Source organism: Polyodon spathula, chromosome 23, assembly GCF_017654505.1.
Source record: "Polyodon spathula isolate WHYD16114869_AA chromosome 23, ASM1765450v1, whole genome shotgun sequence".
Taxonomy (NCBI): domain Eukaryota; kingdom Metazoa; phylum Chordata; class Actinopteri; order Acipenseriformes; family Polyodontidae; genus Polyodon; species Polyodon spathula.
Window position 1 is genome coordinate 24,796,478 of NC_054556.1, and position 25,330 is coordinate 24,821,807.

Below are 25,330 nucleotides of genomic sequence, written 5' to 3' on the forward strand. Positions count from 1 at the left end.
TTAGAAGGGTGGTTTGCTAGTGGCTGCTGTGATGTGTTAATAGTGTCCAATGCTCGTGTCACACTGTTGAATGTACATGGTGGTTAGTCCGCTACCTTCGGTGTGGGGGACACTGGGTTACCCTACATTTTCTTTTATTCCCAGTTGACAGAATTTTCATAAGCTTGTTGGAGCATACAAAAAAAATCTATGAAGTTCTTAGGGAAAAGTGATAGTTTTACATAAAGCACTTGGATTTGTTTTGCTAGTATTAAGCGTCATAACTGATAAATGAATACAGTTTAGAACAACAACAACAAATGCCTTTACTTATATGCCTAAATGTGTACTTTGTTTGTTTTGCTTGTTTATCGAAAATACTGCTTACCCTGTTGACTGGGATGTACCCCAGCAGCATCCTTCGGTAATTTTCTCAGTGGTGTCCCATTGAAGTTAAAATCTTTAGTCTGTCAGTTAAGGAGCAATATTTATTTTTCTTACTGTGTTTATTTCTATTTCTTTATTTATTAATGCCACACTTGTAATGATGTTGTAATTCAGCTTTAGTTAAAGAGAAACATTCTGATGTGGATGTGTGTTTGTGAAAATCAATGCTACATGTTTAACAAACAAAATAAAACTTACAGAGGCCTCATAGAGGAATAGTGCAACTTCTAAATGAGTCAGCAGTAAACAGGGGCTGTTTAATATCTGTTGCTGTACTTGGCAGTCCTGTGGGCAGCTGTACCATGGAAATGTTGGTTGCCCATCGTGTATAAGCCCTGTTACCTGAGTGGGTTTGAAAGAATACCTTTGTTGTCATTGAAACCATGGTGACTAATTTTGATTTCACTGCTTTCTGTGATCTCCAGCACTGCTGCCATGCTGTTTAAACTGTAGTGCCAAACTCAAATGGAAACAACTTTGCCAAACTTCCTGTAACCTGTTTGCCCATCATCAGAATTCAAAGGCTAAGTTTGATCCAATGTTCTATAGACACATTTGCCTTTTTGTTATACCCCATGGCAAGATACTGTACGACCTGTATGTTTTTTTTTTTTTGTTTTTTTTTTCCAGAAATCGCAAGGTAGCTAAACTACAGCATGGCAACTGCTGAGAACAAAATGCACAATGATGCCAACATTTTATTTATCACAAGAGATAACAGCACAATCCACCTACATTTTCAGGTTGCCTTAAGAGTTAGCTTGCTGTGTTTGGCTGTCGGACACCTATATCATTTTACACCCAGTACTGTGACAATAGTGGGATTCTTTCAATCATATTACATGACTTGTTGCAAAAGACGATTTTTTTAGTTTCTATAGTAATGCTGTTTTATGTTGAAAAGCTCTTTATAATGTAAAAATTGTAATAACTGTAAACCATTGGTAAGAGAGAGAACACTATGATTTGACCATTGACCAAATATGAATGTTTTATCTACATGTAAATTGTACTGCATTGCCTGTTAGTAAAAATGTTTTTTTTTTTTTTTTGCTTTTTTGGTACTGTTTAATATTAAAATAATAAAATCACCTTTCACCTTCTCTGTTGCTTTGTTGTCAAGAGTTACGTTGCATAGAGCCTGAAACACTGACTATGGATGTCGGTTTTTGAATCCGAGTTGAATTTTTATGTTTTTAATGTAGTCTCCGATCTGATTTTGAGAGCGGCCCGGTTTGAATTGCAGGGGTAATGGAATGGGTCAGTGTTATTGAGATATCTGGAGAAGCTCACATTCTGCTGTCAGGCTGTAACCAGGTCTATTGGTGTCTAACTTCTCATAAACAATACATTCACAAATACTTTTAAACAAGAAGCGTTAGCCAATGCTGTTCTGATGGACCTTAAAACAAATTAAAAGTAATAAAAAAAAAAAAAAAATCTTTGAATAATGATAATAATTTGAGCGACTTCCTCATTTTCTCTGCCTCTGAAGTTTTTTTCATAGGTAAGACAATAGGCCTACACAATATATGATTAAATTAAGAAATAAGGTTAAATATGCAGAAAAAAACATGCAAAAATCAATGCACCAAAATGATGTTACTGTAGTATATATTCAGTATTCTCTGATCGCTCCCAGTGAGGTATGAATAAGCACACATTTACAGTGTTTCAAAAACAACCTGGTAAATATCAGATGACACACAAGCCGTCCTGTGATAACCTGAATTTGAAAAAGTAAAACGTGTTTCGACTATACCAAAACACGTTTAGTACCTATGTCTTTCCCTCGGTTCTTGCCGTGCTCGGCAGGACCTTTTGCATGCCTGTGTGAGCAGAAGTGAAGTAGACGAGACGGGTATGTGGCTTTTGAAGCGTGCAATATTGTCTTTAAGACCAAGCTTCATTCAGTGGAAACAGACACGACACCTGCAGTGTTAGCGAGGACCTTTCAAATGATCATTAAAATGTTTAAAACAGGTTCTCCGGTTTGACAGTTTTACACACAAAAAATGTCACAAAGACCCACCTCGGAATACATCTGGAGTTTATTATTATTATTATTATTATTATTATTGTTATTACATTAATGTTTGTCACTGTTTATTTGTGTAGTAGTATACTGGGCACAGTCACACACAGGGTACTGAGTGTTGTCACAAGGTACGTAAGTTCTCCCCCTGCGCCACGCCAACGCCCAACTTGTCCAGTCCTTTGATTTCCTTGACCTGCACCCTATTCTTTATTCGTGTGGTGCTAAAGTTAAATTACAGATACAGTGGCACTGGAACAATTTTTAAAGTGGGGGTGCTGAAAGCCATTGAACAAAACTGTAACCCCTGTATATGATGGAAGCCATGCAAAGCCAAGGGGGTGCTGCCACACCCCTAGTTCCAGCGCCCTGTACAGATATAGAATTTAGCTGCACTGCAAAATAACCTAAAGCATGTTGCCAACATTTAAATGTAAACCATTTTTAACATCTACTGTTACATTTTAAACATGTTACTGTGTTGTGTTGATAGAATCGCCTGATGATGCTGAGCCCTCACACGCTGTTCTCAGAAGGTGGGTTTTTCACGAAGGCACGCAGCTGTTCAGGAGGAAAGCGTCAGGCAGCATGGTGTTAACCGCAACGTAGAGGCTACCATCATATGCAGACACAGAACAAGACCCTGTGAGAACCAGCAATGTTGGATACTTATCCACTAGCTGTGTTAATTGTGCAAAGTTCCGAGAACTCAAAACGAAAAGAGACATTTCAGAAAAGAAGCTAGTAAGTAAAATGTTAGGTCAAATGGGGAAGCCTCAGTTGAATGCCTGTCCCCAAAATTATTTGAGGTGACAGTGTAAACTAGGATGTGTCATTTAATTACACTTTACAGAGAAAGCACTCAGTTAAAAAAGTATTGCAGATACATTGTGTTATGGGTTTCTTAACTGAGGTCTTGAAGTTCTGAAGGTGTTGTTTTGCTGTACACAGACTCGCTACTTTGTGGATCATCGCAGAGTTTGACAGGGGGAAAGGGAGACAAAGGAGCAAGCACTTTCCACAGCGAGCCTTGCAAAGAGTTTGGGAGGCCAGATGGTGGAAATGGAAGAGACGGGGGGGACCTTCATCATAAAAGGTATGTATTTATTGATATTCCAGCGTGCATGCATGCATGAGCTAATTTTGCGTGCTCGCATGCATGAGCTAATTTTTTTTTTTTAACCCTATCAACGCTGTTTCAGTTGACCAACAAATCAAGTCTCTGTCGTTGGTTGCGCCACTATATCGCGGTATGGACGGAGAATCTGGGGGAAAAACTGCTATGGACAAAATACAGACCATACCTACATTAGAGTAAGTGTCTTGGTGTCCGGTGTATTTTATTTGTTTTAGCTGCACACTGTCATGTAGATTACATGTAGCGTGTCTTTTGAGTTGCAGGTGCCTTTAGGTATCATAGTAAAGGAGGACAGGACAGTGGTGGCAGACCTCTCCAAACATGGCCAGGAGTATGTGGCTGCATTTGGTGGAACAGGTGGCAAAGGTAACTGGTTCTTTCTGTCCAATGAGGACCGGGCACCAATGAAAGCCACTCCAGGGGAGCACGGGCAATAGCGGGTATTGCACCCGGAGCTCCGAACCATGGCACACGCTGTATCTGACAGTTCTCCTTGAAAAAAGCAACATTCAGGGATTGAAAAAAGAAAAAAATATGTTTTATTTAGTTCTTTCTTAGCATGCTGTGGATATTTCACTTAACATGTCTGTTTCTTTTCTGAAATCTCTCTCTCTCTCTTCCCTAATGTAAGACTCTTTGTTTTCCAGGTTGGATTTCCCAGTGCTGGAAAGTCATCACTTTTGCGTGCAATCTCAAATGCTAAACCAGCCGTAGCTGCTTATCCATTCACTACACTCAATCCACACGTTGGAATCGTTGAGTATCAGGACCACGAGCAAGTGGCAGGTATTATTAACATTCAAAATGTGTATCTATTTACTAAGCACAGTTTTTGCTTTCAAGTTTCGGATTGAAAGTACATTTTATGTAAAGCCAGAATGCTTTTTAAAAATATGCGTGTTGTTTTCAGCTCCAGGATACGTACTTTAAATGGATGTGCCGGTAACGATTAGCAAAACAGATTTAATGACCTATTAACTCAACAAAGGAATCACCCAGCCATACATTTTACACTCACATGAACAGCCCTTTTTATCTGTCATTTGTTGACATGTTAATTGCACATTTAACCATCCTTTTACCATGTGTTAATTGTAGCTATCTAATGTGTTAATACTGATTATATGAGGTTTGAACTGGAGCGGTATGAGACCGGACTGTCCAAGCGGCCACAGGCCATCGCAGGGAATAAGATTGACCTCCCCGAGGCCTGAGCCAACCTGTCTGCCCTGCAGATCCGAGTGCCCCAGGGCATCATCCCCGTATCCGCACTCACTGGGCACAGCGTGAAGGAACTCATACTGCACCTCCGGGAGCTCTACGATGGGTACCTCCAGACAGAGGAGAGTGCAGGGGGGCGGCCTGCCAGATGGTAAAAAGCATTACCTTCACAGTGGCAAATAGTGGGCTTGGAAGACACAACTGTATCTGATGAGTTATCTGTGTGCTTTGATAAATGATTAAATGATTAAAATCGTTAAGATTTTTAAAGACTTCCTGTGACTTTATGGATATTTGGATCTGTGATTATTATCTATCTATCTATCTATCTATCTCTATCTATCTATCTATCTATATATATATATATATATATATATATATATATATATATATATATATATATATATATATATATATATACACATATACACCATGCCTATTCATATTTTTTGGTGACATTATTATTGTTTTTTTTTTTCTTTAATTATTCTTTCATATTTATTAACACACATTCTTGTAAGTGAGTGAATGGTGTTTTTCATATCTGTTTATTATGAGAAGTCCATGATACATTTAATAAAAGTGCACGACATCACCTAGATGCACATGGTAGTAGTACGCTCACGGGAAATCCCCATGTTCATATTTAACCAATGAAATGCAACAGGGACTCGATCAGCTGAGCTAAGGATATCCTACCTTGAGTCATGCTGTGACAGGTGAGATGACAGACACTGAGTGATGAAAACAATGGGAAGCACATAATCTATCCTGAGCCTAAAAAAAAGATATCAGAGCAGGAACATGTTTAAAGGCCTTTTTTCAAAGCAGATGCATGGATTGGCCTAGCAAATAGCAGGCTTTTTAAAGACAGGGCTGCTGTTTTCTGCATCGAGGTTAGCTGGCAGTGCTGGATAAGTGCTATAGGCAATCCTGCATGAATACTTTCTCTTTAGTATTTGCATGATGTGTTCTGTAACAGTGCACTGCTCTCAGCAGGGCTAGTCAATGAAGCTGATTATCCTTGTCATTGATATGAAAATGTATCTCCATGCTGTGAACCTTTCTTCTAAGAGAATAGTGTAATGCATGTTCTTACTGCTTAATGTTCTTCTTCAGACAAATGCAGTGCACTTCTGTAGTATTTATACATGCTCTCTATCTATCTATCTATCGATCTATATATATAAAAATATATATATATATATATATATATATATATATGTGTGTGTGTGTATATATATATATATATATATATATATATATATATATATATATATATAATGTGTGTATGCGCACAAGTTACCAAATCTGTTTTACTTTATTTGATTGTCATAAAGCTGTGCCTATAAAGTGAATATTTTGTATCTTTGAGCTACAACACTTTGTGATGCCTTGTCATAGTGGCTTCCTAACACCCCATTGTGTTTGTTTGTAATTATTCTTATTGTCATTCCAAACCGGCATACAAGGGTTCAAATCGGAGAGGAAGCGAATGGCAATGTCCCAAAGCAGCAATCCTGTCTGCAGTACTGGCTGTGACGTCTCTTCTGGGGATTTTATGTTGCAGGTCGTGATGTAACTGGAATGGATGATGTGTGTGAGAACTTTGCACAGGTGCTGTGGAACTACCTTCAGATGCACCACCCCCTCACTCAGGTTTGACAAGCCGTGGTTTTGGTTTTCTAATTCCCTGGGATGCATATTTTTATATATATAAAATTCGATTTGAAAATGGCGTATAACTGCAGTGTACAAAAATGAAAAATTGTTTTTTTTTTTTGCAAGTGCTCAAAAGGCTTAAATGATAAAAACAATAAGCAAGTAAATTAAATACTGTACATTATTTTTTAATTATTTAAACCTTTTGTGTACTGCACTTCCAAAAAAAAAAAAAAAAAAAAAAAGCTGAAACATTCAGAATTTGTACACGCTTGCATACGAATACATCTGCTAGCTGAACACCAACTTTCTGCTCTTTATCAAAGCCAGTCGGATCTGTTGTCTGACCCATAGTAACGGAAATTGACATTTGAATAGAAAATCAATTACTCATGTATCAGACAATCAAAGAGCGTGCAGCTCTAGTTTGTATTCCAACTGCTGCAAAATCTGTGCTATGAGATGCTACCAACATCAAGTCCTGCAGGTGGCGCTGCTGGACAAGCTGGGTTGATCACGGGATCCTTATACTAAGACTGAATATGGAATATAGAAAGGCTGTTCATGTGTGGCTACTTCCCTTTCAGAGTGATGTGATAATTGGCCTGGGCTGCCATGATACTCGGGTTGCGGAGCGATCAGCCAGCCTGTTCCTGGAGGGATGGGCTCCCTGGCTGTTGTTTACAGGGTACCTGGGGAACCAGACTGCAGGTGACAATCAGGCTGAATCTAATAACATGCATTTCATCTGGTAATAGTGCCGGACGCACAAGTAGTTTGTTCACTACTCATTGTGGTCCACTTTGTATTTATTATCAATCATTTTTATCATTTTTTTAACAGGTGTCTGGCAGCGTCCAGAAGCTGAAATCTTCACCGATGTTGTTGTTAAAATGGGAGTCCCCAGGGACAGAATATTGCTGGAGACTGGAGCTACCAATACAGGGGAGAACGTCAGGTTTTCTTTTCAAGTACTAATGGAGCAAAGTATTCCAGGTAAGGTACATCACTGTACAGCCTTCAGTTTAACAAGAGACAAAGTGATGACCCAGTGCATGCATGCTGGTGTAAGCAATGATCAACAAGGAGACATTGCTGTTCAAATAATGGAATATGTCCAGAAGGAAATTGTTTGTTTTAATTGGGCCCTATTTATCAATCATCTACTCATGCATCAATTCATGAAACATTCTTGGCTGCAGACTGTGTGTTTATTGTGGACATGCAAGGACTAGAGTGCTTGAGCAGGATTAATTGCCCCCTATGCCTCCGGGCGAGGCCTGTGACAATGAATAGGGCTGGCAGCTGGGTTCACTTAAAGTGGTTAAACAGGATGTATTATCAGTGCCCAGAGCATTGAAGCATTACTGAACAAAATGGTTTGTTTTATGCAATAATCTAATTAATTACTGTGATTGAGCATTTTAATTTTTAAATGTGCTAAAAAAGATTGATGGGTATTTTTAATACAGTACAATACAATGCAAATGTATTTTCAAATAGCACCCTTCATGCCATGGCTTCCCAGAGCACTGTCCAAAATTAAAGACAAAACAAGAGAGCTCATATATTCAATACGCTCCAGCTAAAACCAGTTATATAAAAGCACATGCCACTGTCGGCGCTGAGATTTTTGCCAAGCATTTTCAGTGTGCAGTTAGAAAACTTCAGGAAGCAGCAGTGATGTAATGCGTTCATTATAAAAATCCAAGCAATTTTCAGCATAGTTTTTAAACATTTTTTTTTTTATGTAATCAAGCTTGTAGGGTAATACTGGTCCAGCAGCCATTCATGGAGCAGCGGGTGTACGCAACCTTCCTGCAACAGTGGCCTGGAGAGAACACACAAGCCATCGTCACCTCCCCCAAGGTCCAGCTCCAAGGCTTCTCCAACTGCCAAGTGGGCAGCATGCAGGACCTCATTAGATACATGTTAGGTAATAGGAAAGCTTCACCTTGGTGGCGCAGCCATCCACTAGCGCCAAAGTGCCTTTCAACACCGGCTGCTGGAGACAAGCGAGGTCTCAGACTAGTCCTCAATGCACCTGAACCTACATCACAACACTGGCACAACAGAGACCTGAGAGAGGCGCAGGACTGATTGGCAGTTGTTCAGGTCAGGATTGAGGTGCACTCGCACTCAGAGCTCTCATGGCATCTGCTGAGACAGTCCCTCAATTTTCATTCTTCTTGGGTACAGATGCATTGTTGATGCAGTGTAAATTACTAATAGAGTGTACTTAGACTTAGTAAGAGAGACGTGCTGATCACTACATGGCTTGGAAGTAGAGTATGTGTAAAAGTCTCATTACAATGATCACAAGGGGAGAGGTATGTGTATAGATATTAAAAGCCATGCATTGCATTTGAGGAAGCAAAAGGATTGCAAATGTTACCATCTTTAACTGTGTCCAAATAATTGAGTTTAAATTGAACTACTGGTATAGCTTTTGTTTGTTTTTCTTTTCTTTTTTTTTCTTTTTTACTTGTAGGTATTCTTGAAAGAATCCGGGATTATCCTCAGAAAGGCAATCAGGTGGAACAGGAGATCTCGTCTGAAGCTCTAGGCGCCTATCAGTGGTTCTTACAAGCAGGCTATTGTCCTAAATAGAGTGGCACAAGTTAAACGATTCTCCCTTTTTCTGGTCTTAATACTTTATCTCAGGATTTAGATGTGTTGTTGTTTAGATCAATGAATAGACCCTGTTATGTCTAAAAATGTGCTGCTTAACACACTCACACGCATAAGGCTGAGGCTTCAACTCACTGTCAAATTGCTCTTCAGGATCAATGCAAAAGAGACATGCGGTGCTATGCTGTAGGTGGGGAAATGGAGAATGTTACCCAGTCCCTTGTGCATTCCGAGCACTTGTGGAAATGAGATTAAGTGTTAGGAGTCTCCTGCCTCGGTGTATTTAAAACATTGCACTCTTGTTGCACAACATCAGTGCTTTCCTGCATCAAAATAATTTCATTAAAAAAAAAAAAAACTATATGCCCATGTTTATTTTAAAAAAACTGTTTTGGATCAATTATATTCATCATAATTGGCCCCATGGAATCCTGCTGTAACCGAGGCAGCTGTTGTGTGTGCTCAGCATCTTAGCAGCAAGTTGACGGCTCCTGGTGGGTTAGCCTCACTTAACCCATGCTGAGTGGTCTGCAACATTCAGCTTGAATGATGATGACCAAAATGACGGAAAAGTGTGAGTGTTCAGGAGAAGGCATCAGTTGAAAGTGTGCCTGTTGATTTAGTTTCTTCCAGTTCTATCTCTGAGTTCTGATTGAATGTTTTGAAGTCATAGATGACAAACCACAGATAGAGTATTGTAACACATTGTAATAAAAACAAAAATAAAACATGACAAAGTGAAACAGTGGAACTGAAATACTGTATAGTAAACTGCAAGATGATGTACTGTTTAATTTGTCATTAAATAACTTCCTGGCAGAACGTGAATCTGGATAAATATTTTACCAGGAGCTTTTTCACAAAATCTGTTTATTTCATCTGTTGCTAATTTAACTGCCTGAATCAGACCGACTCCAATTAGGCAGAATTGGGATTGGGTTTCAAGGCTAACAGAAACATTCTCTGTGAATACAGCATGATCGCTTGTACTGTAGTTCAGCACTCCACATGTTAACTGGGTCCACAGCCTCTCCACTCAGTTGTCATTTTATTCAAAATATCCCATCCTGCTCTTTGATGTTGGGAACTATAAGAGACATGCACTCAATGGGAAAACACGATGTGTCTGGGCAGAAAAAAAGAGTCACTTTGAAAACATAAGGATAAATAAGTACTTTCATCTATACAATGGCTATGCAGAGCAACAGTTTTCACAAAGAAAAGAATCATCTACAAAACCAGGCCACCTGCATTTTAACCCCCATTTTACATTTGTAATTACTGCGTCTCTTAGAAATTGATTTTCTCATTGTTGCTGCTTTGGTAATTGTTTTAACCCACCGCATGCACTGCAGAAGTGCAAAGAGATACATTTATAATAGAATCCTGGAGACCAATCCTAAATACACAGTGCTAAAACTAATGCATCCCCTGCAGATGCATTTCCAGTAATCACTGATTATGAAAGGGTGGGTTGTCAGCCAGCAGGGCTACCATGTATCACATGCATTTGTCTAATACACCAATTCTTTTTTTTTTTAGCAAAGCCCAAATTAGATTATATAGGAAATCTTTTTGATCCTTCAAAACAGAATACTTGCAAGAGGTTTTAATATTGCAAATGATTGTCACAGAGGTTGGAGTTAAACTAAAAAGTCCAATGTCGCTGGTCAAAAATGAAATAGTTTGTTTGTTTGTTTGTTTGTTTGTTTTTCCTAAATAACGTCTGAATGACGCCAGGGTAATACGTTTCATTAATTCATTACAGGCAGAAAAAAAAAAAAAACCTGGATATTATTTTGTACAGACAGAAAGTGCAAAAAGATGACAGACCACCTTTTTTTTCAAATTTGGATTTAATAACAAAAGAATGGCATCAGACTGCAAAAAGACCAGCGTACAATACATCATCATCACAGCTGCAGTTTGAATGCAGCTCTGAGGCAAAGCCAAACTGCAGTCACGGTGTACAACAGTTACATTGCAGTTGAAGTGCACTAGAGCGGCAGCTTTAGTCTACTTGCTGTCCCTGTTCAATACTGAAATGGGTTAAAAGTTCAGTAATAACTATAAAGACTGTATTTAGCATGGGGTGGTTCCTAGCATATACCAGGTATATGTCTGAGAAATCCTTTTGATAATCAACTGTGGGAGACATGTACACAAATACAAATTTCACAGCTGAGGCAAAAAAAAAAAACAGTGTGCCTGAACCCTCTACCACCTATTGTGTTGAATAACATCTGTCCCATCAGACCTCTAGAAAGGACATGATTAGTATTCATCCCCTGACCTTGTGTATGTTCTCTTGCTGGATTGTCTTGTTGCCCAACACTGAAGGTATTACTATGTTAAGCTGGAAACTAAAGCCAGGTTCTGTATATGAGGAATGAAATTCATAACAATGTTAGGTACGTAGAGGTATGGTTGAAATCATGACACAGATCCATCCCATTCTGAATATAAGCTGTTTATGCTACAGCTCACTGGGTCTGTAGCCTACATAAATCTGAAGCTGTCTCATTTTTAACTGCATCAACATACTAACTCATGTCGTGTTTAACACAGTAAATGTTTCCCTGTCTGTCTCTGGCAGTGAAATAAGATACAGTAAGTTTATAGTTTGAAAGAGATAGAGGTGGGAGAAGGTACAGTAAAACAAAATGGCACATTTCTTTTATTTATAAAAACTCTAGGAGATGACATCATTAATTTGCACACTGTTGTGTTCATCTAAACACAATGTAGATTAAAATGAAAGCACAGATGACAACCATGTCACAAACAGCAGTACAGCCTGGGCCCTGGCATTATCTCGATCCAATGGTAAAACATTAATGTGCAGACAATGATGGTGCACTGGCCTTCCAAGTATTGCATTGTTCATTGTGCATTCTCAATGTCCCAATGTAGAATTCAGTCCACTACCCCAACTTCTGAACTGCAGGCTGTACTGCATCCCATAGTTCTCGATTACATTTTGGAGCTTGATCAAAAACATGATAATTTCTATCCTGCTAAACATTAACAAACATGTATCTGTAGAGGTTAACTGACATTTCATATTGAATGTGTAAGATATTCTTTCCCTTTCATACAGAAATAATGTTATAGTATTCACTGCTTGGGTCACATCTTCCTGCAAAACGTAAAGGGCTCTGTCCTGTATGATTAAAAGAGGAACTACGGCACAATTGTGTAATGAAGAACCCTTTTTGGATGAGCCATTCGCAGTTATGTACTTCGTAAACTAGCCTTCTTTTTAAACTTCTTCGGGCACAGAAGCTTCATGAAAGCCTTCCTGAAACTGTAGTGGCACAGCGGGTACAGGACAGGGTTGATGGCTGAGTTGATCCAAAGCAGCCAGAAGGACACCTCGTACCAATACCTGGAGATGCAGCTGTCATTGCAGGCAGCCCGAATGATCATCAGCAAGGTGTATGGGGCCCAGCAGACCCCAAATGTGCAAACAATGACGGCCAGAGATTTGGCCACCTTCTTGTCCCTTAGTAGCCTGAAGCGTTGGGCAGTGGTCTGTGAAATGGCACTTGTCCTTTTGCTCATCGAGGGCAGTCTCTGGGAGAACTCACCACCTTTACTTTTCTCGGGACCTTTCTCTTTGGGTGGCAGGTCTCCGGGATTCAACAAGCCTGTTTTCTCAGCTTTGCCCTCCAGCTCCAGGCATGGACCCATTGGCACCAATGTCATGTTCTTGCTTTGGCTCAGCTCCTTGTCTTGTGTGCTGAGTTCAGAGAGTGGATCCAGACCGCTTCCTTTGGGCTCGACCTCCCGTGTCTCCTTATTCAATGCATTTCGAGACTGGGACCGCTGGCGGATGTTCAGGTATATGCTCACATTGAAGAAGGTCACACTGATGAAGGGGGTGAAGAACTCCACAGTGGACGCTGTAATCAGAAAGTACCAGTTGTAGTAGAATTCAGCATAGCACTCCTCCTTTTCAACAATGCTGTGGCCGGCAATGTGCTCCCATGCCATGATAGCAGGTCCATATAATAGGAAAGCCAGGACCCAAACCAGAACCATCTTGGAAACAGCTTGTAAAGTTTTTCTTTGCTGGGCTCTGTATGCAACCTGTGTAAACAAAAAAAGCAAGCACTGTTGATAACTTTACTTATTGTATCTGTTAAGGTAAAGTGCCGAATACAGTTGTAAGAAGCTGTAGATGCCTGGGAAGCTTTTAATAACACTTGATATCAACTGCTCAGATATTGTGTGAGTGAAAACTACTACTAGCATTCTTAACTAGCCAAATTCACCATGTCTGCATTGCTAATAAAAACTGAGGAACAAATGATGCAAATGCAAAATGATGCAAAATGATGGTGATCTTGGAGTTGCAGTTTGAGAATAAATTCATTAATAACAATGTTAACGAGAGAAAAAACAGTAGCAGTATATTCTGGCTACATTGGCATGTTTAAATAGCCAGAACCTCTAGACCACTCCACTTCTTTATTGGGATTCACTCTGAAAGAGCCTGAGCAATGCACTATAGTACCAGCATGTGGGGAATTGGCTTATTCTAGGAAATAACTTTTCTGCAAAGCCACTTCAATAGCTGACTGACCTTTCAATAGATAAGCTTGGTGTGAAGTCTGAACAAATTCTCTCAGCTGCCAACAGAATTGAGGGCATCTATTACAATCTGTCACAAAGCTCCGAGGCATCTTTAGAAGCAGGTTATACAAACCCATTCAAACGCTTAACATTTCCCTTTGATGTAAATGTCAGACAACACATTAAAAGTGTTTCACAACTGTTCCATAAATATGCACTTGTTGAACAAGACAGGGTCGTTTCAGGGTCATCAGGCTACAGCTTTGAATCCTGCTTGCAAAGGCATTATGTTCCATTTAATAATGATTAGATGTAATTATAATACGAATGGGTTGTTGTGGAATATGTCATTATGAATAACTGCCAAATTGGCCATCGCATGGTAATTGAATCTAATTATTGAAAACCAATTTGGTTTGTTTCCAGCAGTCGATGAATAGATGTGGGTGGTGTTCATAAGCTCTGATATTATCCATGTGGGTGGAAATCAGTGCCCCGTACTCTCTCCTGACTAGCTCATCATTCACTTGTCCTTGCAATCAACACTGCTGTACTTACTGCCCGGGTGACTGACAGAAATCGGTCGTAGCTGATCAGCACAATGTTGAACACTGAAGAAGTGCAGAGCAGGTAATCCATGACCAGCCATAGTTTACAGAGGGTCTTGCCAAAGATCCATTTACCAGTCAGCACATAGGGGACATAGAGAGGCATGCAAAATGCTCCTGAAGGAAGAAAAGGAAGCTGCATGGTTTTAATGTTCCTATTTCTTTTAATAACTGGTAACTACAGTAACTGAAATGTTCGCAGTTTAAGTGAGCAAAAAAAAAAAATATTCTGCCAACAAACTTGAGGGTTTCTCTAATAACACCACGAGGTGGTTCCTTTATTGTACAGCACTGTATATGTTATTCTGGAATTACCTCAATTCAGTCAAAGGGATTCACTGTTAACTGCTCTAAAAGTCTGTCTGTGTTCAAATCAACTCCTGGTGTGAGTCCATTGGTCCATGTGTTTCATTTTTCTAGTTGATGTTAGTCTATATTACTGTATGCGTAAGTAATACTATAATATCAAAACCAAGGATAAGAAAGGTAGTAGATGTATATTGTATCTCGAAATGGCCCCCCTTAAGAAGGAAAAACTTTGAAAGAAAGACATGCATTACAGAACACTCCCTAATGTCGTTTTCTCTCAGAAAATATGTACAGAACATGACTGAGTAGGAATAGCATTTAACTTAAATGATGTTGTCCTTTTAATTAAACAAAAGTATAATAATAACCAGAAATGCAATTAAATACAATATCAGCATTACATATTCTCATAATAATAATTATAATAATGGTTAAGAAAGGTTGTATCTTACCAACCAAAAAATCAGAAATTGCGAGATTTAGCAGGAAAAAATTGTTCTGGGTCCGAAGACTTGTGTCCACCACGAATGCTAGCATGACCAGAGCGTTTCCGAACACCGTGACGACGACCAGCAAAGCAATAAGAAAACAGATAATGATTGTCCATAGCGCAGAGTACGGACCATTAAATAAATGTCCGGGTTTACCTATCGCGTCTGACCTGTTCATTTCGTAATCACGGGAGCTGTCCATTTCAGCACCGAGACTCTAAGATTAATCCTTTTGTTCAGTCTTTGCACGCGGAAGGCGCAGTTTACTTCAATACCACCGCTCGAGTGACAGGTAACACCATTCAACCACGCTGTCAAGAGTAAGGGTTGTAATGTAATAACATGAGGCTGTTTGTTTGTTTGTGTTTTAGAGCTGTGAGAAATAGAACCGGGTGCGTGCACATCCCCATACGCTACCATTGGTATGCGTTTAACCTTACACAGGATATCATGTTCATTTGTATTTGTCTTCGTGCATCTTACTGAAAGGTAAACACCACCCTTTACAAGCCATACACAAACCTTCATTCGTATCAGCCAATGGACATTTCATAGATTATTTGATAGCTCTGTAAGGCAACATTTTTGTTTCATTTCGATAGGCGCGTTATCAAGATAAATAGATTATATTTTGCATCATTGTTTGTTTTTTTTTATCCCTACATCTTATTATGAAAAGAAATAATCCTCTTTCAACTGGATCGCAAATACAATTTATATCGAAATCTCTGATTTGTATTAAAGGAAAGGTTCTTTCTACCCTAAACAGTGATTATAAACCATTACCAAATCAACCTCTATCTATGTTTGTTTGCAAATATTACTTGCAGGTGTGATGCTGCTTAATAAGTACAAGAGAGTCGATGGTATAGCTGCACTTGAGTCTTTGTGTTGTTTTAATATTTGTAACTATTTTAAGCTTGTATTAACAATGCTCGGAACATCTACTTAGTGCCGATACGTTTCCAATTACAAAGCTATTCCAAAAACACAAGTCAACACTTTTCAGAATAAAGCGAATCACTTGTCAAATAATGGATAGCTGGTGACGCGAAAGCTAAGGGATATTTCATTTGACTTATCTAATTATAGAACACGTACATTGTTTGAAATTAATTAATTATATTTACTGTTTAAAAAGACACGTCTGTTATTAATAAGTGTACCGGCACAGTGCAGGAAGCAAAGGAGAAATGTGATCTGTTAAAAACAAACACATCTGCCACCCCATGCTTAGATGCTTGAGCTCAACGAACCTTCTTTTATGTTTGTCGCATTTCAAACCTCAGAAGATTTTTGACTATCATGCGTTTTTTAACTATCGGGTGTATTGTTCGCCGATCCTTTTTTTTTTTTGACCTGGAACCAGATCTGTATGTTTTCGATCAAATTCAAATACCCCTTTTATCCCTGCGTACAGCGATGCTTTTGCACGCAGATCGCATCGTGATGTTTTTTTTTTTTTTTTTTTTTGTATATCTGTCAGAATCTGTTTACTAGGGGTTTTCTTGGAAATCTAAATGGAAATGTTATTTCTTTGGCGGCAGGAGAGACAGTGATCACAAGCAGCCTGTAGATCAAAGCAGTCTTATCCAGGAACAAAGTATCAGTTCAACAAAGTAAATTTAATATTCATTATATATATATATATATTACTATATATAATATATATATATATATATATATATATATATAGTATATATATATATATATATATATATATATAGACGTATATATATATCCGGCACTGAGAGCTGCGCGGCCTTCTCCGTTTCATCTCAGGGAAGAAGCATTCAAACGGTAAATTGTTTTAATAAGGAGGGAGAACCACCTCAGCTCACATTACTTGCATGGCACATACAAAATGACTGGGTGCTCTGTTGATCATGCAGCTCAGTGTATAATTTCACAGCAACTTTGCCTAAACACTAAACTCACTTTTTGTTTTGCTTTCATTTGCATCAGGGGTTCTGATGCTTTTAGGAAACTATTGTAATCAGACTACTTTTGTAAGCAGTGTTGATCCCGTTCACAGACTTTAATGTTATTTAATGAGTTGCAAAAAAGTTAAAACTGGACTTTCAGAATTGATTGATGCCTTACAGACTTATTGTTTGCACATGGGCACAGGTAGATTCAAAATGTGCAGCCTAATTTGCAATTCAAAATGCCTCCTGCAACATCAGATGATAAAGCTATGCGATAAGCATACAGACATGTACAGTGGCTTGTGAAAGTACTGACCCCCCTTGGCATTTTTCCTATTTTGTTGCCTTACAACCTGGAATTAAAATTGATTTTTTGGGGGGTTTGTATCATTTGAGTTACACAACATGCCTACCACTTTGAAGATGCAAAATATTTTTTATTGTGAAAAAAACAAGAAATAAGACAAAATAACAGAAAACTTGAGTGTGCATAAGTATTCACCCCCCACAGTCAATACTTTGTAGAGACACCTTTTGCAGCAATTATAGCTGCAAGTCTCTCGCTGCTATAAGCTTGGCACATCTAGCCACTGGGATTTTTGCCCATTCTTCAAGGCAAAACTGCTCCAGCTCCTTCAAGTTGGATGGGTTCCGTTGGTGTACAGCAATCTTTAAGTCATACCACAGATTCTCAATTGAATTGAGGTCTGGGCTTTGACTAGGCCATTCCAAGACATTTAAATGTTTCCCCTTAAACCACTCGAGCGTTGCTTTAGCAGTATGCTTAGGGTCATTGTCCTGCTGGAAGGTGAACCTCCGTCCCAGTCTCCGTTGAACCTCCGTCCCAGTCTCCGTTGAACCTCCGTCCCAGTCTCCGTTGAACTTCCGTCCCAGTCTAAAGTCTCTGGAAGACTGAAACAAATTTCCCTGTATTTAGCTGTATTTACCATCCATCATTCCTTCAATTCTGACCAGTTTCCCAGTCCCTGCCGATGAAAAACATCCCCACAGCATGATACTGCCACCACCATGCTTCACTGTGGGGATGGTGTTCTCGGGGTGATGAGAGGTGTTGGGTTTGTGCCAGACATAGCATTTTCCTTGATGGCCAAAAAGCTCAATTTTAGTCTCATCTGACCAGAGTACCTTCTTCCATATGTTTGGGGAGTCTCCCACATGCCTTTTGGCGAACACCAAATGTGTTTGCTTATTTTTTTCTTTAAGCAATGGCTTTTTTCTGGCCACTCTTCCGTAAAGCCCAGCTCTGTGGCGTGTACTGCTTAAAGTGGTCCTATGGACAGATACTCCAGTCTCCACTGTGGAGCTTTGCAGCTCCTTCAGGGTTATCTTTGGTCTCTTTGTTGCCTCTCTGATTAATTCCCTCCTTGCCTGGTCCATAAGTTTTGGTGGGCGGCCCTCTCTTGCCAGGTTTGTTGTGGTGCCATATTCTTTCCATTTTTTAATAATGGCTTTAATGGTGCTCCATGGGATGTTCAAAGTTTCGGATATTTTTTTATAACACAACCCTGATCTGTACTTCTCCACAACTTTGTCCCTGACCTGTTTGGAGAGCTCCTTGGTCTTCATGGTGTCGCTTGCTTGGTGGTGCCGCTTGCTTGGTGGTGCCCCTTGTTTAGTGGTGTTGCAGACTCTGGGGCCTTTCAGAACAGGTGTATATATACTGAGATCATGTGACAGATCATGTGACACTTAGTTTGCACACAGGTGGACTTTATTTAACTAATTATGTGACTTCTGAAGGTAATTGGTTGCACCAGATCTTATTTAGAGGCTTAATAGCAAAGGGGGTGAATACATATGCACGCACCACTTTTCCGTTATTTATTTTTCAGAATTTTTTTAAACAAGTAATTTTTTTCATTTCACTTCACCAATTTGGACTATTTTGTGTATGTCCATTACATGAAATCCAAATAAAAATCAATTTTAATTCCAGGTTGTAAGGCAACAAAATAGGAAAAATACCAAGGGGGGGGTCAATACTTTCGCAAGCCACTGTATAACTAATACCAGTGATATGCATCGTCAAAAACAAACACCTACAACTGGCATATCAGCCTGACACAGTTTCAAATGCATATTGGTTCTTTAACCTCAGAGACATTTATTATTATTATTATTATTATTATTATTATTATTATTATTATTATTATTATTATTATTATTTATTTTGTTTTTATTTTTTAAAAACTGGCTTATTCCAAGCAATTACAGAAAGTAAGTGGGCATTTAAGAAGTAAACTTTTTCTGATATTCCATTCAGAAACATTTTGGCTTTCTATGAAAAAAAGAAAGTTTTTTTGTTTTGTTTTTTAAGTGACACATTATAACGATTTGATTGCTTTAACCTTTATTTCAACTGACCCCAACCAACACAGGCATAAATAATGACTCAATTAGGCCTCAGCTCGCTGCAGCGGTTGACTATAATTAAATCTTCAGAACATAACAAAGAATGCTTTAAACAGCTCCTATCAAAGTTCATAAAAAGTGATTAACTGTATCTTTAAAAAAAAAAAAAAAAAACAGATTGGCTTGATTAGATTGAATTAATCTGACAGATCTGTGGAATGAATTTAGAATGCGTAATGCATCTCACAGACAGACTACTAAACCTGCTTGAAACTGTGAATGGGACACTTTTATTTTACTAAAAATGCAATTATGGATCTAGTCATAAATGTTCTTTATAAATGGCTTTGATCACATACCAGTCAAAGCTTGTAATATTAGTCTATTTAAGGAAACCAGAGAAACCAAAGAAAATGAGATGCAGACTCAAGAGTCCTCATCCTCCTCCAGTCGTCACGCTGCTTTCTTTACCCAGAAGGCATTCAAACGCAAACCTGAAAAAACAAACAACCTTACCCTGACCTTATGTTGTAGTAGCACTCCTATTTCTACATTAAATTCAGTTTGACGTTTACTGCCACCATATTAAAAACAATATGTTGAGCAATACAAAGTGCAACAACATTTCTTAACAGTTGACTGAATGTAAAACTGTGACCACTGTTTCCCTCTTGCGTGACATCACGGGTCCAGCACCAGGTAGCGTTGAACCCGAAACCAAAGCGTAGCTGCCTCTACAACGCTTTGTGTAATTCTGTAGGAACTGCATACTGTATACGGAGATTTTAAGTTAGTGTTGGAAATCACCACTATACGGTAAATGTTAAAATACCCTCACTCATGCTTAAAATCCAATAGATGCCAGATTGAATTACTGTAATCAAATAAACTGAGTCTCAGAATCCCTACCAATGTCTTACTCTGAACAGTTTCAAACAACAACAGCAACAACAAAAAAAAAGCCATTCAAACCGCTATCCAAATTAATAGCAAGATGACAAACAATGACGATATAATATAGCAACAGAACTTTATTGAGGATCCCGCTTTAATGTAAAGTAATCATTCAGATGGAAATGAACTAACCACGACTGTGCACACCAGCAGTGTTTGCAGAGACACTAGTCTAATTGACCAGCTTCTCTTGTTGACGTAATACGCACAGGATTGATATCTCTGAACAACACCGCCTTTGTTGTGGAACATGTCACTGTATCTTTGTTAGCCTTACCTGAGAGAGAAAACAAACATTTCTGTCTGAAAAACACACAAGGTAGCTGAGTAGAACAACCTAACTACAATTGTAGCAGGTTGAGAATGTTGCTTATATCTGCTGAGCTGGAACATGCTGAACAAATATTCAGGAATCAAGCCATCGATAGCTCAAGCTAAAGAAAACAGAATATACCACATTATACAGCATCGTTTTCTAGTTACTATTTTTATATTTTTTACAATAGGATATATATTTTTTTTTTAATAGGAGATTAGCAGTGTAAAATTAACTTGTGGAAGTTTTCAGCAGTAATTGCCCTCAGTGAAAGAAACTCATTAATCACATGCAACAAAAAGGTCTCCAGAACGAGTATTGAAATGACAACTTTCGTGCTCGTTTAATAGCGGCTAGATGAATGCGTAGATTAATGAATTTATGCTAATTAGCTGCAACGTTTCGGATTCTACCTTCAGATAGTACAAATAATTATGTAAACGTATATTTTGTCTACCTAGCTATTATCTAAAGAAGGTGGAAGCCCAAATGGGGTAGTTAATTATTAAAATACTTCATCAGTTACTTTTCTTCATCTTTAAGTATGTCTGATGATTGATGAGTATTCTGTTGGAACCTGAGTCCTCATTCTCCTTGGATATCGTGCTGTTTGCTATTTTTAATTCTTTGTACTGTGTACACACACACACACACACACACACACACACACACACACACAGACCTGGTCCAGGGTGTTTACGTGGAATTGTTACCCTGGATTCATCACCAGAACAATTGCTTTTTACTGTTGCTAACAACACACAATGGACAGAAGATATTTTAAATAAGAGCTGCTGCTGCTACCACACTTCTGCTAGTGTGTTGAACACATAATAACATTTGATGCTGTTGTTTGTTCAAATATTATCTTAATGTCAGCAAAGAGTAGAGTTTACCTTGTGGACAAATAGAAGAAACTGTTAAAATAGTGTTCTTTGTAACATGTGTCTTAGATTTTGTGACTAAATAGTTATTTAAATCAGCAGCACTCTTTTATTACCCATGAATAAATCCGGGCTTGGAGTTTAAAGCAACACAATAACATACCAGACGCAAACACATTCTTACAAAATAACCAGGACTCTCTGTTTGGCATGTGTCAGGGCACAAGATAAAATAACCAAAGCTTTAGGACTCTCTGTTTGGGATGTGTCAGGGCACATGATAATATAACCAAAGCTTTAGGACTCTCTGTTTGACATGTGTCAGGGCACAAGGTAATATAACCAAAGCTTCAGGACTCTCTGTTTGGCATGTGTCAGGGCACAAGGCAAAATAACCAAAGCTTTAGGACTCTCTGTTTGGCATGAGTTGAGGCACAAGGTAAAATAACCAGAGCATTGTAACTCTCTGTTTGGCATGTGTTGGGGCAAGACACACATGGGTTTCCTGCTGTGATGCATTTTCTGCACTTGCTTATAGGCACCAGTTCAGTTGTAGAGATAAACATTACTCCCGGCATCGCTTTGATGTGTCACCTTTCAATTTCACATGAACTCAGTTGTGCATAGAATCAAGTGTAACTGCGCTGCAGTGTTCTAAATGGCCTTCTCTCTAATCCAAATTCAGGCATAAAAATAGACAAATACACCCGGCATCGCTTTGATGTGTCACCTTTCAATTTCACATGAACTCAGTTGTGCATAGAATCAAGTGTAACTGCGCTGCAGTGTTCTAAATGGCCTTCTCTCTAATCCAAATTCTTGGCATAAAAATAGACAAATACAAATACACAACATATATTATATATATATATATATATATATATATATATATATATATATATATATATATATATATATATATATATTGTGGGCGGGTAGGTGCACACGAAGAAAACAGGCAGTAGTTTCCAAAACAAAGCAAGTCTTTATTCCAGTATTCTATACAGCTGGCTCTTATATTGCAATGTCCAAAAGAAAATAAACAGTTCAAACAAGGTTTCAAACAAAAACCAAATCACCAAAGCAAAATTGCTGATGTAAACCAACCGGACCAATAACCCCATCCAGTTGGTGAATAGGTAATTCCACCTGGGTTTTGGGTTTCTTCTTTAGGAACCCTTCTCCTACCCTTATTCCGCAGTCCAGTCCCTTTGCGAATCTCAGCAGCGGACAGGCCGTTCCTCATAGCCCCTGCAGAGAACAGGGAATTGCAGATGCAAAGGACCACCACGTTATCTCGTTCCGATCTTATTGTAGATAGTCCTCAGAAGTTCTCAGGCAGGCAAACCAAACAAACAACCCAACAGACTAGCGGCACATGCTCCCTTTTACCAGCCAGGCATTTGGCCGTTACAGGCTACAGGTGTGGGCCAATTAAGGCCAATGATAGTCTAACAATAGTCAAACCCTAATTGCCTACCTAACCACACCTGCAGCCTGTCGGTCCGTTAACTCCTTGACATCATGGCAGGCATGTATGCTGCCCACAGGTCCATCTGATCATTTCTGGCAACCTCTGTGGGCTGATACCAAACCTGCCATGAATGACTCCTGGTGGTAAACTTGTGAGCTGGCTCATATTCCCTCCCCCTATGCAGCTGCATATCCCTGGAAAAGAAAACAGAGTCATCATGCAGCCTTGATAGCACATCAGCATTTCCATGTTCCTTACCAGCCCGGTGTTTTACATCGAAACAGTAAGGCTGGAGGGTCAAGAACCAACGTGTAAGACGTGGGTTGTTATCCTTCTGGCTATACAGCCACTTAATAGGGGCATGGTCGGTGACAAGTGTGAAACGGCGGCCCCACAAGTAATACCTAAGACTTTCCACGGCCCATCTTATGGCCAAGCACTCTTTTTCAATAGTGCCGTAATTACGCTCTCGGGGAAGGAGCTTCCTACTCAAGTACATAATCGGATGCTCCTCACCCCCAACCTCTTGCACTAAAACTGCACCCAATCCAACACCTGACGCATCAGTCTGTAAAACAAATGGTTTAGAAAAATCTGGGTTACGCAACACGGGGCGAGAGGACAAAGCCTGTTTTAGATCCTGAAACGCCGCTTCACATTGGTCTGACCAGAAAATAGGTTGATTCCTTCTCCCTTTTGTGAGCTCTGTGAGGGGTGTAGCACGAGTGGAGAACTGCGGGATAAATCTCCTATAATACCCCGCCAGTCCCAAAAATGCCCTAACCTGCTTCTGGGTTTTTGGACGAGGGTAATTGTGAAGGACCTCCACCTTTTTTTCCTGGGGCTTCAACCACCCCTGCCCCATAGTATACCCTAGATATTGTGTCTCGGAGAAGGCTAACCTGCACTTCTTTGGATTTGCAGTTAAACCTGCCTCCCTGATCGAGTCTAGCACTGCCTGCAGTCTTTGTAAGTGGGTCTGCCAGTCATCACTGAATATAACAACATCATCCAAATACGCCCCGGCATAGGAGGTGTGAGGACGTAGCACCTGATCCATTAACCTCTGAAAGGTTGCAGGTGCCCCGTGTAGACCAAAAGGCAGAACCACAAATTCAAACAAGCCATCTGGGGTGGCAAAAGCCGTCTTTTCGCAGGAGCTTGGGGTCAACGGCACCTGCCAGTATCCTTTAGTTAAATCCAGGGTGGAGATATACTTGGCAGTTCCCAACCGCTCCAGTAACTCATCCACCCTGGGCATGGGATAAGCATCAAACTTAGACACAGTATTTAATTTCCTGAAATCTATACAGAATCGAATTGACCCATCTGGTTTAGCCACCATAACCACCGGGCTACACCACTCACTGCGTGACTCCCGGATGACCCCCAACTCCAACATTTTACGTACCTCCTCACGCATGACCTCCCTTCTAGCCTCTGGCACCCTAGTGTACCTTTGCTGTACTTTAACTCCTGGTTCGGTCTCGATATGGTGTTGTGTAAGGTGTGTGGACCCTGGGATGTCTGAGAAGACTGCTCCATTTCCCTGGACAAGTCGGTCTAACTCGGCTTGCTGTTGCTTATTCAGCTGACCGCCCATAGCTACTGTCAGGGAACCACCTGGTCGATTCTCCCTCCCTTCTAGATCTGGCTGCCTGAAAAAAAAACAATCCCGGTCTTTCCAGGGCTTCAACAAATTAATATGATAAATCTGGTGGGTCTTCCGTCTCCCTGGTTGATATACCTTGTAGTTAACTGGGCCCACTTTCTCTATGACTTCCACGGGTCCTCTCCACTGGGCTAAAAACTTATGGGGGTCGGATGGGACAAGCACCATTACCCTATCCCCCACCTGAAACTCTCGGACTCGAGCCCCTTGGTTATACTGGCGCTGCTGCACTCCCTGTACCTCCTGGAGATTGCTGGACACCAGGTCCACCATCTCTGCTAGCCTATTCTGGAGTAACGTAATGTACTCGGGAACTGCTCTGCCCCGGGCTGGTTCTGCCTCCCATGCTTCACGCAATACATCAAGAAGGCCCCGGGGTTGTCGTCCAAACAAAAGTTCAAATGGGCTAAACCCGGTGGACGCCTGTGGAACTTCGCGATATGCGAACATCAGGTACGGTAAAAACACATCCCACTCACGTGGCTGGTTAATAGTGACCCTTCGCAACATCTGTTTTAATGTTTTATTGAAACGCTCAACTAGGCCATCCGTCTGTGGATGGTAAATAGAAGTGTGCAGGGTTTTAACCTTCAGGAGCGCACAGAGCTCCTTGAAGATAAGTGACATAAA

The 25,330-nt window shown here is 39.8% G+C and overlaps 2 protein-coding genes and 1 pseudogene across 2 annotated transcripts; 2 read left to right on the forward strand and 1 right to left on the reverse strand.

Moving 5' to 3' along the window:
• Positions 1-2,963: 2,963 nt before the first annotated feature.
• On the forward strand, positions 2,964-4,975 carry LOC121298451 (annotated as a pseudogene).
• Positions 4,976-6,407: 1,432 nt separating this feature from the next.
• Positions 6,408-8,582, forward strand: LOC121298452 (uncharacterized protein SCO4629-like). The gene is made up of 4 exons (XM_041225574.1): positions 6,408-6,479; positions 7,070-7,193; positions 7,326-7,478; positions 8,242-8,582. Exons 1-4 carry the CDS (start codon positions 6,408-6,410, stop codon positions 8,580-8,582), a joined length of 690 nt encoding a protein of 229 aa, XP_041081508.1.
• Positions 8,583-11,123: 2,541 nt separating this feature from the next.
• LOC121298453 (histamine H3 receptor-like) lies at positions 11,124-15,301 on the reverse strand. The gene is made up of 3 exons (XM_041225575.1): positions 15,061-15,301; positions 14,250-14,416; positions 11,124-13,205 (listed from the first exon to the last, which is right to left on the reverse strand). The coding sequence occupies exons 1-3, from the start codon at positions 15,299-15,301 to the stop codon at positions 12,348-12,350; spliced, it is 1,266 nt and encodes a 421-aa protein (XP_041081509.1). The 3' UTR covers positions 11,124-12,347.
• Between the last annotated feature and the right edge of the window lie 10,029 nt (positions 15,302-25,330).